The 14,819-nt window shown below is 49.2% G+C and overlaps 1 protein-coding gene across 1 annotated transcript in view; it reads left to right on the forward strand.

Annotated features, from left to right (window-relative positions):
• The window catches only part of Mybl2 (MYB proto-oncogene like 2), a 32,960-nt gene extending 18,344 nt beyond the window's left edge, over nucleotides 1–14,616 (forward strand). Inside the window, exons 7-14 of the mRNA XM_059261853.1 lie at nucleotides 3,158–3,451; nucleotides 4,957–5,373; nucleotides 6,197–6,333; nucleotides 8,552–8,651; nucleotides 10,694–10,807; nucleotides 11,618–11,719; nucleotides 13,481–13,630; nucleotides 14,100–14,616. Coding sequence (XP_059117836.1) covers nucleotides 3,158–3,451; nucleotides 4,957–5,373; nucleotides 6,197–6,333; nucleotides 8,552–8,651; nucleotides 10,694–10,807; nucleotides 11,618–11,719; nucleotides 13,481–13,630; nucleotides 14,100–14,228 — 1,443 coding nt within the window. The 3' untranslated portion in view covers nucleotides 14,229–14,616. The remainder of the gene's footprint in view (nucleotides 1–3,157; nucleotides 3,452–4,956; nucleotides 5,374–6,196; nucleotides 6,334–8,551; nucleotides 8,652–10,693; nucleotides 10,808–11,617; nucleotides 11,720–13,480; nucleotides 13,631–14,099) is intronic.
• Nucleotides 14,617–14,819: the final 203 nt, after the last annotated feature.

Below are 14,819 nucleotides of genomic sequence, written 5' to 3' on the forward strand. Positions count from 1 at the left end.
ACTAATGCCAGTGAAGGAATGGACTTGCCAGGGAGAGTGAGAGCAAGAGCAGACAGGCAAAGAGCAAAAGCTTCCCGTCCTTATATATAGGCTGTCACCGAAGAGTGGGCCAGACTAACGTGGTTCTACCCACTTGAAATGATTTAATTAAGAAAATCCCTCACGGGTGTACCAAGCTGCTTGGGTTTTAGTTAATTCCAGATGTAGTCAAGTTGACAACTGAATAGCCATCACACTATTAAACTGTGTCTCCAATAATTTGTTTTTTTACACTCAATCTTAACTAAAAGGTCAAGGAACTGATTTATTTTTTAAAAATTAAGATTGGAGATAAATTCAGTGAACAGCCCCTGCACTGTCTTGTGCTGTCTGTGAGCTGAGCTGGTTACTGATGGGTATGTCTGTTTTGTACCCCTCTAAAATGCTTGGAGGGAACTTGCTTGTTCCAGCTCTATGTCGCCGTGCTAGAGAGTTAGAGCACATTTTTGCCTCTATTTCTTGGGATTCCAACTTCCGGGAATCTGATCCCCTGATGTCAGCTGCAGCTATGTAGGGGGATATGATATGAAATTGAAATTGTAAAGAAGAATGGAAGAAAGTGGATGGACATCTCTAGTCCTGACTCCCTGAAGGTCCCCTCACCAAAGAAGTCTGCTACTGGCAGTGTCCTGCATATCTAGGCAGCACGCTTTCCACCTGAGATTTCTGAGGAAAAGAAAAACCGCCCACCAGGGAAGCTGAGAGCATGAGGGGGAGTGGTGCCGCCAAAGACCTGGTCGCTCTGCAGGAAGTCAGTTTATTGGTGCCCCTTTCTTCCTTTACACTGGAGTGTTGTCTGAAGGGCTGGCCGTGCCGGCTGGGTCTCAGCCCCACAGGGCCCAGAGCGCAGGAGACCAGCTCAACCTTCGTCCGTCTCACCCCTTCCTCTCCAGGTGAATTGTTTGTCTGCTTTTGTTTTCATTTTTTTAATGATTTTTTTTTTATCTTATGTGCATTAGTGTTTTGCGATCCTGGAGTTACAGACAGTTGTGAGCCGCCAATGTGGGTTCTGAGAATTGAACTCAGGACCTCTGGAAGAGCAGTCAGTGCTCTTAACTCCTGAGCCATCTCTCTAGCCCCTTGTTTTCAGTTTTTTATTGCATTTGTTTTTCTTGTGTGTGTGTGTGTGTGTGTGTGTGTGTGTGTGTGTGTGTGTGTGTGTGTGGGAAGGGGTGTACATATGCTGTGCAGGTAGAGGTGAGAGGACAGCTTGCAGATCTCATGTGGGTCCCAACGAACAAACATCAGGCTTGGCAGCAAGTGCCCTTATCCACTGAGCTATCATGCCAGTCCAGCTTTTGCTTTTTGAGCAGGTCTTGTGTAGTCAAGTCTGACCTCAAATTTGTGGGAATCCTGGGCTGGGCTCATTTCCTAGGTTGTGCTTTGAGAATTATTCCTATGAAGGATTTTCCTCAGTTTCTATTTTTCTGTCACAGTGTTGGGACAAGCATCCAGAAGAGTTTCAGGAATAGTGCTAGGAGTTCTATGTATACTTGGCATTGGTTCCAATCCCATCCCATTCCCAAAGGGCCTTGCCTATGTTAGATAAGCACCCTCCCACACCTGCAGCTCCGAGGCTTAGCTCATTTTTCCCGTTTGCCTCATTTGCATTAACTTACTGTATTACTCTGTATGTCCATTTAGGATTTACTTCATCTAGGGCTGGGTGCCTGGGCCCACACCTTTAGTCTAAGCACCCTGAAAGCAGAGCTGATCTATTTAGAGACTTAAAAGCCACCTGGGACTACATAGAAATCCTGCCTCAAAAAAGAAAAAGGAAAGAAAGAGAAACTGAGAGTTAACTACATTTTTATCCCCTGGAGGCTCTGTGCTTCTGCTTGTATTTCCTAAGATAAAGGTATTCACTTATGCTCATGGTATGTCTGCTTCTAATTCAGGGACTTCCACATTGATTCTGAACCTGGTGGTGGTGGTAACGATTTGTTGTTGGCTTGCTTTAAAAAAACATTTTTTAGAGGCTGGAGAGATGGCTCAGAGGGTAAGGGCACTGACTGCTCTTCCAGAAGTCCTGAGTTCAATTCCCAGCAACCACATGGTGACTCACAACCATCTGTAATGAGATCTGGTGCCCTCTTCTGGCCTGCAGTCATACATGCTGTATACATAATAAATAAATAAATCTTAAAAAAAAAAAAAAAAAAAAGCCAGACGATGGTGGCACACGCCTTTAATCCTAGCACTCGGGAGGCAGAGCCAGGTGGATCTCTGTGAGTTCGAGGTCAGCCTGGGCTACCAAGTGAGTTCCAGGAAAGGCGCAAAGCTACACAGAGAAACCTTGTCTCGGAAAAAAAAAAAAAAAAAACAAAAAAAAAACAAAAAACCAAACAAGTTTATAGAAAAAAAAAAAAATTTTTTTAAAAAGCGTGTGTGTGTGTGTGTGTGTGTGTGTGTAGCCGGGCATAGTTGCCCATGTGTTTAATGCCAGCACTCGAGAGGCAGAGGCAAGCAGATCTCTATGAGGGCTGTTAGAGAAACCTTGTCTCAAAAAACCAAAAAAGAAAAAAAACAAAACAAAACCAAAAACATGTGTGCATAATGGTTTGTTTTGTTTGCTTGCTTTAAACATTTTAAAACATTTTTGCTGCTTTAAAAACCGTGTGTGTGCATGTGTGCATGCATCATGATGTGAGTGGAAGTCAGGATAGCATCTGTTTTCTCTGTCGTATGGTATGGGTCTTACGGATCAAACTCAGGTTGTCCGCCCAGCTGCAAGCATCCTTATCTGCTGAGCCACCTCTGTAGCCCATGCTGTTGTAGAATTCACTATGTGAATTATTTACTTTCACTATCTTGCCTTGGCCTTCCAAGTTCTGGGATAACAAGTGCTACCATGGCCGGCATTGATTCAGGACCTCTGTCTCGTCTGTAGTCCATGTTCCATTCTCCCATGGACAGTTCAGAATCAGTTATTTATCCGTAAGTCTCATTAGCACGTGTCATACTGATATTTTTCAAATGTACAGTATAGTTGGAATGTCTCTCAGTTTCTCTTCATCCTAGTTTCCTTTATATTTGATTTGTATTATGTGTTTTTAGATAGAAACTTACAGCATAGTCTGTTTCAACAAAAATATACGGTGTGCCTTGGATCTGACAGGGAAGTCTTGTGACCGGCTGGCCCCTGGCGCCCTCTACTGTGAAGGAGGAGGAGAGCAGTGAGGAGGAGGCTGCAGCAGCTGCTGCTTCTGTAAAAGAGCAGGAACATGAGCCTGTCCCCCCTGATCTGGGAGAAGTGCACACCCCAGAGCCCCCGGAATCCCTCAAGCGTGAATATCAGGAGTACTCCTCGCCAGAAACCAGCCTGCCCTACAAATGGGTGGTGGAGGCGGCAAACCTCCTCATCCCTGCTGTAGGGTCCAGCCTCTCCGAAGCCCTGGACTTGATTGAGTCGGTATGTTGGTCCCAGCACTTCTCTTGTGAACTGGCCTTTTTTTTTTTTAAAGCCTTTATTGACCAATGAGGTTGCACAGCTCTGAGCAGGCTAGAGACATCAGTGAGGTCATTGCAATCCTTGCCCTACAGCATGGAATGGGGTGAAAAGGATTCTCAGAGGGCAGTGAATGGGCATCATATGGTTAGGTCTCACTGGAGAAGGGCACTGGAAGTGCCGGGAGTTCTGGTTGCCTCTGGAGCAGCACGTGGGTTTGGCTGCTCAGCCCAAGGCCATGCTGTGATTAGGTGTTGGAGGTTGTGCTCCTTATGTGGCTTTTCCTGGGGAGACAAACAAGTACCTGTTTACCCAGATGCGGTACCAAGGGCAGATCAAAGAACGATTCCACACAGCTCTAGCATGCTGAACTAACGAGTTCCTGGAGATACTTAGAGGATTGTGGGTATCCTGTAATCCCACAAGACTGCTGCATCACTAGAAAGCTGACCCAGCATGAGTGATAGACTCAGGCAGTGTCCCTGGAGCTCCCAGCCCAATGTGCATGCAACTCTCAGGGCAGAGTCTCTTCTTTACCAGCAGTTATTTACAGCTTTAAAACTGCAGGGAGGGGCCTCGTGGCTCTTGTAACTTTCCTCTAGGAGGGAATGTGTCATTTCTGAGAAAATAGCTAAACAATGACCTTGTCTGAGAGCCTGTGGGTGGGGCCACCCCTCTGATGTGATAGCCAGTTTTAGGCTGTATCAGCTAGGAGTTAAATCCTGACATGTGACTCAGACTCTTTTATGGTTTCCTCCTGCTGGAGTGGTGAAGATCATGGAAAGGATCTATAAAACCTACTCCCCATCTCCCCCAGCATCCTTCCCAGGCATTCCTGCAGGATAAGCTTCCTAGTTCCAAGATGCCATCAGTTTCCTGGACCTCTGATCTCTGAGGTCAGGGTGTGGGTCTGAGGTCAGCCTAGCTGCAAGCTAGTGTCTCCTCTCAGGAATGAGCTGCCTCTGGATCTACACAGGCCACACCTCCAGGATCAAAGTGGAACCTTCTGTTTGCAGAAGGCTTTGGGTAAAGAGAGGGTGTGTGGTAATTCTCTGTGCTCTTCGGAGCTTAGTGTGGGTTCCTTGATGTAAAAGCAGGAAGGGAGCCAGTGGGATGGCTCAGCAGATAGAGGCACTTGCCACCAAGTCTGACCCATCTGAGTTCAGTCCTCAGGACCCACATAGCAGGAGGAGAGAACTAACTCCTTCAGGTTGTCCTTGACACTCACGTATAAATAAATGCAATGAATTAATTAAAAAGCAAAGTCATGCTTCTTATAGGTTGCTACGGGAATTGTAAAGCTGTTGATGGGCAAGCATCCCGTTCAAACTTTAGTATATGTAGAACACTGAGGAAATGAAATGTAAGTGGTAAAGACTGATCCCAGGGATAAGGGACTGAATTTGATACTGGTGTATTTTCCTATAATGAATGAAGCCCTGCTGTATTCTAACCTCCCTTTCTGGCAGGACCCTGATGCTTGGTGTGACCTGAGTAAGTTTGATCTTCCTGAAGAAGCGTCTGCCGAGGGCAGTGTCAACAGCAGCCCAGTGCAGTCCCAGACATCACAGCAGCAGCAACAGGCACTCCTCTCCCGACAGACCACCACACCAGGGCCCAGCATGACTGAGTATCGGCTCGATGGCCACACTATTTCAGACCTGAGCCGGGGCAGCCGCGGGGAACTGATCCCCATTTCCCCCAGCACTGAGGTTGGGGGCTCAGGCATTGGCACACCACCCTCAGTACTCAAGCGACAAAAGAAACGGCGTGTGGCCCTGTCGCCTGTCACGGAAAACAGTGCCAGCCTGTCCTTCCTGGACTCCTGTAACAGTCTTACCCCCAAGAGCACACCTGTCAAAACCCTTCCCTTCTCTCCTTCCCAGGTGTGTGGGTCCCTCTGGCTACCTTGGCTTCCACCTAGTGGAAGGGTCTGGCACAGGTCCACACTAGATAATCAGTATTCACTGAGTATCTGCCTGTGCTTGGTGCTAGGGACCCAGTCTAGGTGAGCAGAACCAGACCTGGTCCTACTGGAAGGAAGCATGCGCTCTGGGTATACACAGATGGGTGATAAAATGGAGAAGAGGCCGTGGTGCTGGGAGTAGGGCTGGGTAAGGACAAGTCACTTGTCCTGTTGCTGTGTCCCATCAAAACACTTGATGAAAGCAGCTGAAGAAGTTGACAGCTTTATTTTGGCTACGGTTCCAAGGTGTAGTCCACCATGGCAAGGACGTCATGCAGCCAGTCACACTGTAGCCAGTCAGGAGGCGGGATGATGTCCTGTTCAGCTCCCTTTTTCCTTGTTATTCAGTCCAAGACCCCAGGCTATGGACTGGCACTGCCCACATTAGGGTCGGTCATCCCTATCTCATTTAACCTAATCTAGAAAAATCCCTTGCCGACACGCCCAGAGGTTTGTTCCCATGGTGATTATAAACACCATCAAGTTGATACCTAGGAATCCAGGGGACTCCCAGAGGTAGAGGAATTCCTTGCATTGAGAAAACTGCAGGGCCTTGCTGGATGGTAGGGGAAAGACAGAAGGACTGAGTCATTCTTGTTGAAAGAAGTCTTTGTTGGTGTCCTACAGGTCAGGACAAGACCTCAACTTGTAGAACAGGCGTGGAGAGGGGTGTCTGAGGATCTGTTCCTCTGTCCAGCAAAGGCCTCATTTTGTCACATGTTCTATCCCTTCTTCCCTGGCAGTTTCTGAACTTCTGGAACAAACAGGATACCCTGGAGCTGGAGCCCTCACTGACGTCCACTCCGGTGTGCAGCCAAAAGGTGGTGGTCACCACACCCCTGCACAGGGATAAGACGCCCCTGCACCAGAAGTACCCATCGTGAGTTCCACCGGTCACCTGCCCACCCTGGACAAAGGGGAGGTGCTTGGATCCTGGGGCGTGGCCACCGCACTCATTTTCCTTGTCTGAAGAGCCTGGTTCTTTACCTTCTTTTTCCTCACTTTTATTTTTTAACTTGATAGTCCTGGATCTCAGAAACAGTGTTCAAATTGCCACAAAAAAGCTAATATTTTCCCTCTTTTGATAAGCATCAAGTATGGATCAGATGTGTTTGGAAGTGCACCTTGGGCTCTGTCTGACTCAGGAGCCTAGAGCAGTGAGTGCAGTTGTGTCTGGCCTCAGCCTGCTGGAGGAAGGGCTCTTACAGTGTGCCCACTTCTTCTTATGGCACAGTGGAATTCCGGGTAGATGCTCTTCTCTCTGTTGAAGGAGCTAGTTAAGGAATTTTGCACAAGGTAATGAGATGACTTTTCAGAAGCAATTTATTAAAATCCACTGGTTAGAAGTCACTCAATCTGGTAACGATAGTGTTGTGAGTAGTTCTTACATTCAGACGAGAATCCTGGACTTCACATCTGAGCCCTTTAGCAGGGATGCTGAACCATGGCAGACCTGGCATTTTCCTTCTGCCCAGTCGAATGTGATTAGAGGCCTGTGTTGTCGATCTTACTGCTATGTAATTTTGTATTTGTGTATATTACATTTTGTTCTGTGGTGCAGCTAAGTTATTTAGAAGTGAGTCTTTTGCCGGGTGGTGGTGGCGCATGCCTTTAATCCCAGCACTCAGGAGGCAGAGGCAGAGGCAGGTGGATCTCTGTGAGTTCGAGGCCAGCCTGGGCTACAGAGTGAGTTCCAGGACAGGCTCCAAAGCTACACAGAGAAACCCTGTCTCGAAAAACCAAAAAAAAAAAAAAAAAAGAAGAAGAAGAAGAAGAAGTGAGTCTTTTAAAGGATTTATTAAGGACAGAGCAAGGTGGGCATGGTGGTACATGCCTTTAATCCCAGTACTCAGGAGGCTGAGGCAGGTAGAACTCTGAGTTCAAGGCCAGCCTGGTCTACATAGCAAGTTCCAGGCCTACCAAGGCTACATAGTGAGACCCCATCTCAATAAAGAAAAAAAGAAGGAATAGAACTCATCCAATGTGGCTGATGAGGCTGAGTGACATTCCCAGGCCTGTATGTCACTCTGCAGCTCATGTGACCGCTAGGCTCCACCTGGATGGCCTCTCCCTATTTTGTGGTCAGGAGGTAGATAATTAACTGGGATAGCCGTAGGCTCCTTTTTCCTCGGATCACTTTCGCAGTTGCCCAGTGTCACAAATCTCCACCACCACTGTTCATCTGTTTTCTGTTGGTGAGAGGGCATATCTGCTTCTTGCTGTTCGTTTTGACCAGAGGTGGAAAATTTACCTTATTTTTAAGTGCAGATTATTATCACAAATTCTTTTGATACTCTTCTCTTCCAAAGATTCTTTGTGATGCTTTCTAAGGCACACCAGGCAAGAATTATTTAGACTTAAATTCCAAATTGGTGGGGTTTTGTTGCTAGAAGGGGTTTTATTTCATACATCCTGTGTTTGGGGGTGTGTTAGTGTTTGAGACAGGCTCTCCTGTGTCCTACACTGGCCTCAGACATAGCATGTAGCTGAGAGTGACCGTGACTTACTGTTTTCTGCTTCTGCCTTCCAAGTGCTGGTGTCACAGGTGTGTGTCACCATGCCCAGAACGTGGTCCCTCATGTCATAGAGGTTGTGGCTTAGTAGAAGGGAAGTGCCAAAGCTAAAAGGTAGCAGCATGCCTTTGTGTAAAGAGCAGCATGGCCCCTGAGTTGTGGGCAGACAGAGTGAGAACATGGAGGAACTGCAGATACATTCTTCCCGCATTTCTGCCCCTACCACGGGGATTTGAGAGGACCTGTGGAGATCGTGGCTGCTCCATCTTGTACCTAGTATCACCTACTTTCTGTAGAGAAGGCACACAGGTTTGTGGCCTTTCCGGGCCTGCCTCGTCTCTGGGAAGTCCCCAAACTGTACTTTGTTGGGGCAGCACTCTGTAGCATTGTCACGGTCTCCTCCCCCCTTTCCTGTCCTTTATCTGAGGATAGCCCTTCCTCTAGGACCCTGACTTAGACTTGTGCGGGAAGGTAAGCAGGTACCATTGGACCAATGAAAGAGTATGTGGGGGTTTGGGGGTCACTGGTCATGACCAGGAAAGCGGGAGTCTGTCCTTTTGCTGAGCCTCCTCTGGCCTGTGGCAGGTTTGTAACCCCAGATCAGAAGTACTCCATGGACAACACTCCTCACACGCCAACCCCGTTCAAGAATGCCCTGGAGAAGTACGGACCACTGAAGCCCCTGGTATGTGGCATGGCTGCTGTGAGTCTCTATGGGGTGGATTCACGTAAGACCTTTCTCTCTGAGGTCTCTATAGTCTAATAAGGTACAATTTCTCTTTGTCACCTCATCTGCATTTCCTGAGTACCTTCAGTGTGTCAGGCAGGCAGACACTGGCTGGTGGCAGAGTTAGTGGTATCTTGGTGAAACTGTGTAGGACAGGGGTTGTGAACATTAAAACACAAGCTACCTAAATAACTAAAGAGCTTACTGTAAAGAAAAGGGCCAAGACATGCATAGTGACACACATCTGTAATACCTGTACTTGGCAGCTGGAGGAGGCAGGCAGATCAAAAGTTCAAGGTCATGCTCAGCTGCCTAGAAAGTTTGAGGCTAGCCAGAGCAACATGAGACCCTATTTAAAAGGTAAGGGTGGAGCCGGGTGGTGGTGGCGGCGGCGGCGGCGGCGGCGGCGGCGGCGGCGGCGGCGGCGGCGGCGGCGCACGCCTTTAATCCCAGCACTTGGGAGGCAGAGCCAGGCGGATCTCTGTGAGTTCGAGGCCAGCCTGGGCTACCAAGTGAATCCCAGGAAAGGCACAAAGCTACACAGAGAAACCCTGTCTCGAAAAACCAAAAAAAAAAAAAAAAAAAAAAAAAAGGTAAGGATGGGGAGGTGGAAGCCAGGTATGGTGGTCCATGCCTATAATCCAGCACTCAGGATGCCGAGGCAAGGAGATGATGAGCCAGTCTGCACTTTATGGGGAGGAGGGAAGGAAGGGCTCAGCAAAGGTAAAGGTTATCTTGTTGACTCTAGGTTAAGTGGGGTTTCTAGGGACTGGTACATGTGGCAGAGTCACGAGTACTAGTTACTGCTGCCCCTTATTAGAGTAGGGATGCTGTCTTTTGAACTAGGTCGCCTAGGCTTGTTCTTGTCAGGTGTAGTTTGTGTTCAGGGGCTTTTTGTATGGCATTTGAAGTGTCACTGAGGAGTTCACTCTCTCCTAGTCTTTCCTACCCGAGGTTGGAGAGGTTGCTTGGAGCTTCTAAGCCTGAGCCATGGAAACACACCCTAATGTCCCAGTTAGTGTGGAACAAGGACAGAAGGAGCCTGGGCGTTTAGTGTATGAAGGTTCTTTGTTTTGGAGATAGCTTTTGTCTGTGATGCCCAGTGTCTTGGGTTTCTGTTGCTGTGGTAAAACACTGACCAAAAACAACTTAAGAGAGATGGGTTTATTTCGGCCTACAGTTGGAAGTCTATCACGGAGGGAAGTCGAGGCAGGAACCTGGAGGCAGGAACTGATGCAGAGGCCATGGGGGAATGCTCTGTACTTGTCTTGCTCCTCATGGCTTGCTCAGTTGCTTTCTTACACACTCCAGGACTACCTTCCCAAGCGGGGCACAGCCCACAGTGGGCATCAAGAAAATTCCCTCACAGATTTGCCTACAGCCCCTTCTGTTTGGAAACATTTTCTCAGTTCAGGTTTCCTCCTCTCAGATGACTCTAGTTTGTGTCAAGTTAATGGAAAACTAACCAACACATTGTCAAGACTATCCTTGAACTTGCCCAGACTGATTCCTCCTGCCTTGGCACCACAGTGCTGTGGTTATAGACAGGTGCTGTCTGAAATTCCTGGGTTCAAGTGATGCTTCTGCCTCGACCTATGAGTAGCTGGGACTTTGGGGAAGGCCAGGCTCAAGCATCTGGATTATATTTTTGGTTGTGAGCCTAGCCTTTAATGGCTGAGCCATCTCTCCAGCCCAAGCATCTGGATTATAATAACTGCTGTGGCCTGAGTCAGGCTCTTGGTATGAGCCCGAGTTTTTACTCTATAGACATGGAAACGGGCCTGTGTGGGAGTGTAAGGCTGCGCCTCTAGACGAGTAGGCCTTCGGGGTCAGGGTCTTCATTTGTCCAAGGCAGGACCATTGATGGTTATGAACAATGCTTGTGAAATCAGTGTCCTGGTGTAGGCTCCCTTTGCTTGCCTAGCTAGTACTGTCTACCTCTCTCAGACCTACATGGCCTGAGTGGGCCTCGTGAGGATCACCCTTGCCTCCATCCACAGCCCCAGACTCCTCACCTGGAAGAAGACTTGAAGGAAGTGCTACGTTCGGAGGCTGGCATTGAGCTCATCATTGAGGATGATGTGAGGCCTGAGAAGCAGAAAAGAAAGCCTGGGGTGAGTGGCCTGAGGACCCTTATTCTGCCTGGACAGTTGGTATATGACGTCAGCCCTGAGGTCAGGGAGGACCCGGGAAGTAAGTGCCTTCGTGAGTGCACCTTCCAGAGGGCCCTGGCTTCTTACCTGGGTCCTCATGTGCTATGAATGATGCCCTCACTCATCCAACATTGTGAATGGACCCTTCTGAAGTGGGCTTGGGCTGGGGTGGTGGGCGCAGTAGTGGTCAGGTGAGATTTACAGAGCTCAGTGGATGGAGACGGGCGTGCAGCACACACCTCATGGCCATCTGAATTCGTGTGGGAGGAAGGAGTGGAGGGGGACAGATTCCAAGTGTTCCTTTCAGATGGTAATGAGCTAGGAAGAGGGTGGGTACCTTGGCCATGAAAGCAGTGTGTGGGGTTTCCATCAGGTGAGGTGGGATTCACAGCCACCTGGTGAGATACCAGACTCAGGGCCTGCTTCCTTCCCATTGCACTGTCCAGATCCTCTAGCCACAGGTGGCACTTCAGATCTCCTTGCTTTTGTGCTTTTTCCTAGACTGCTCTCCCTAGGGAGAGATGGTAGTCAAAGCCAGACAATGAGGCTAGGAAGGACCCACAGTGTCTGGCAGGGTAAGGGCCGCCTGGGTCAGAGTCCAGTGTAGCCAAGGTCTCCTGGTCTTCCCATATCACTAGAGCAAGACCTGCTAGCTATGCCTTGAGGATTCCACTCTTGAAAGTCCTGCTTCAGTGACCATGGTCATTGAGACATTGGCCATGGCAAACCTGATTGCTCACGCTAACCATCCTTTTTGTTCCCAACCCTCAGCTGCGACGAAGCCCTATCAAGAAAGTCCGAAAGTCTCTGGCTCTTGACATTGTGGATGAAGATGGGAAGCTGATGTCTACACTGCCCAAAGCTCTGTCCTTGGTAAGGGGCTGACATGACTACCTGCCTTACAGGGCTTCAGGAACCTTCCTCTGCAGCTGTCTAGTTATGGGGAGGACCCTTTAGATGGGGTGGGTTTCTGGTTCTCTGGTTGGGCCTGGTGTTAGGAAGATTGGCAGGAGATGGCAGATCTGGGCACCCAGGCTGAATTTCACTAAGAGTTCTGATGTGTCTTTCCTAGGCTGTATTTGACAGGAGTTATATATATTGCTAGAACACTGTGGGCCCCCAGCACCACCCTTCCCACTGAGTGTCAACCACATGTGCCCCAAGCACAGCTGAGTGGTTGAGGCACATCAGCCCTGAGCAGCTACTCTCTGGCCTACAGGCCAGTCTTGCTCTTCTGGGCATAGAACTCACCCCTTTAAGAGCCCAGGTGCTGTGCTACTGGTCCCTTGGAGCTGATGGGATGTGGCCTGGCTTGACCTGGTGTATAAACTGATAGCATGGCAGTTCCATTGTATGGTTAATGGGAAGGGTTTTTTTTTTTTTTTTTTTTTATTGTAGATGTGTGAGAGAAAATAGCCAGAGACATTTGGAAGGTCCAGAGCAGAGAAAGTATAGGCTGAATATAGACAGTAGACTAGACATGACCAGGGCTGTCTGTGAGAGAGGTGAGGATAGAAAGGGGATAGAGAATAGAGAAAACAGTGAGAATAACAGGGTTAGAAGGAGGAGTAGCTGCCAGGAGGGAACTGGGATTTGGGGTGAGGGAGGAGATGAGAAGGGCTAAGATGCTAGCTAGCATGGGCTTTGAATGAGTAACAGGTCCTTGTGATGCTGAGGGAGCCTGGAGCCCAGCATAAATAAGCTTTGCTATACTGATAGGCACCACAGGTAGCCATAGGTCCCTTCTGCCAGCAGTAAGGGAAATGGCTCCTTTTGGTAGAGGGGAACCGGCTTCACAAGTTCCTGAGCAATACTGGCTCTTATCTAAGTGCCAGAAATCCTCTTATAGTCTAGGTCAAGCCCATTTCTGGGTGTTTGGACTGCCTTTTGGAGTTTGGGGAATTGGACTTACCTTTGGATTTGGCACCAGTAGAGGCAGTGAGGAGGGGCCGGGAGCATGATGAAGGGTGTGATTGCTAAACAGATCTTACAGGTAGTGCTGCTGTTCTTCTAGAAAAGCCTTTTCCAGGGAGCACTGCCCGGTGCGGGGACTTGCTCCCTTCAGTCAGACCTTCGGTCGCCTCTATTTAAGGCACATATTTTGTTTTGTTTTAAGCAGTGCTGGGGGTTGAGGCCAGGGCCTCACCCACTCTGAGTGAGTTGAGGACTGTGGAGATGAGCTCTGCTGTGGAGATGGGTATGGGAAATAATTAGCCTGTGGTCTTGGCTTCCTAGGCCCTGGGCCCCAAGTGGAACATTAAGACGGCAAGCCGGTGAGCAGAGCAGGGTACTTATGGGTCCAGGGCACATTCCACTTGATGCTTTTGAGTGTTTCTAGACCAGGAAGCCTGGAGCACCATGTGGGGCCTCACGTGACAGAAGCTGGCATTGCTGGGCTCTAAAATGATCAGTTCACAGATACTCCTTTAATCTTTTAAGATTAAAGGGATCGTGTTTAAACTCCGTATCTGAAAGGGAACTGAGGCTTAGAGAATGAATACCCTGCTCTAGATCTCAGCAGCGGGTGGGGTATGGGTGGGGGGCCAGGATACCAGGTTGTGTTTCTGTTTTATTTTGTTTTCTCCTGGCAAAGATCTTGTGGCAAAGTGGTGACTAACTGGGTTTTGATTTCAGCCAACAAGTGTCCCATCCAGTTCCTCTAGCTTCACTCTGCCAGGTATCAAAGAGGACAACAGCCTGCTCAACCAGGGCTTCCTGCAGGCCAAACCTGAGAAGGTGGTGGCCACCCAGAAGGCCCGGAGCCACATTCCAGCCCCTGCCCCTGTGAGTGCTTCCTGTGGCTGTTTGCCTGATTAACTTCTATGATCTTGGCCCAAATGCTACTTCCTATGGGAAGCCATTCCTGACCTCCCCTGCCTAGATTTCCCCAGCCCCGTTTCCTTGCTGAGGCCTGGACTTAACCTGTCACCGGGTCATTATCTGTGTTTGGTTTGCTTAGTGCTCTGTCATTGACAGCAGCTGGTCTGGGCCCTTGCATCCCAGCGTCCTCATCTGCCCAGCTGTGGCTTCTCATGAGGCCAACGGGTGCTGTGCATTTCCCCTGCCTCAGCCTCCTGCTTCACTGTTGTTGAGCCCACAGATGGGGCATGACTTCCCTGAGACCACCAAAGAAAATGGAGGGAGCACAGGCCGGCTTCCAGCATCCAGAGGGAGGGTCCTAGAAATGTCCCCACCCTTACTAGCCAGGACCACCAGGGTTTGTTACTGAGCTTACCCTCTCACCTCCTACCAGATGACCAGCGCCTGGAAGATGGTGGCCTGTGGAGGCACCAAAGACCAGCTCTTCATGCAAGAGAAAGCCCGGCAGCTCCTGGGCCGCTTAAAGCCCAGCCGCTCATCTCGGACCCTCATTCTGTCCTGAAGGGGCTTAGAGGGCACAAGCCTGTTTTCATGTTTACAGGGGCTAGGGTGGGGGCGAGGTATGCAGTGAAATCACATTCAGGTAATCAGCTTCAGGAAGTCGTCTTCTGTCAGCCCCTCAGACTACTCAGTGGCAGCGGAAGTAACACACTATATCCTGTCCCCAGGTCTAGCTTCGTGAAGTTCCTGGTGCTAACAGAACAAAGTCCCACTCCTAGGCCTGTCTGTCCTGTCCCCAATGCCACAAGGAGCCCTGTTAGCTTCTCCCAAGCTCTCAGCAGGCCTGGCCTCATCTCACCCCTGCTTAGGATAGGGGGTGTGGCTAGGAGTGTTCCTTTTCTCATCCCCTGTTGGTACATTCTCTCCACAATAAAATGCCGTTCTCCCTATGCAGCTGACTCTGCCTTCTAGGCCTTGCTTGAAGTGCCTCAGTGGCTTCAGTTGACATAAAGGCATGTGGACCTTTGTCCTCAGAGTTACCAGCTTTGCCCAGTGGGTGTCTCCGCAAAGCTCCCAAGAACTCATGGTGTGGGTAGATGGAGACTGGTTCGGAGAGGCTGTTGGAATGGTGCATTCAGCTTTGTCTTAATGC

Source organism: Peromyscus eremicus, chromosome 4, assembly GCF_949786415.1.
Source record: "Peromyscus eremicus chromosome 4, PerEre_H2_v1, whole genome shotgun sequence".
Classification (NCBI taxonomy): Eukaryota; Metazoa; Chordata; class Mammalia; order Rodentia; family Cricetidae; genus Peromyscus; species Peromyscus eremicus.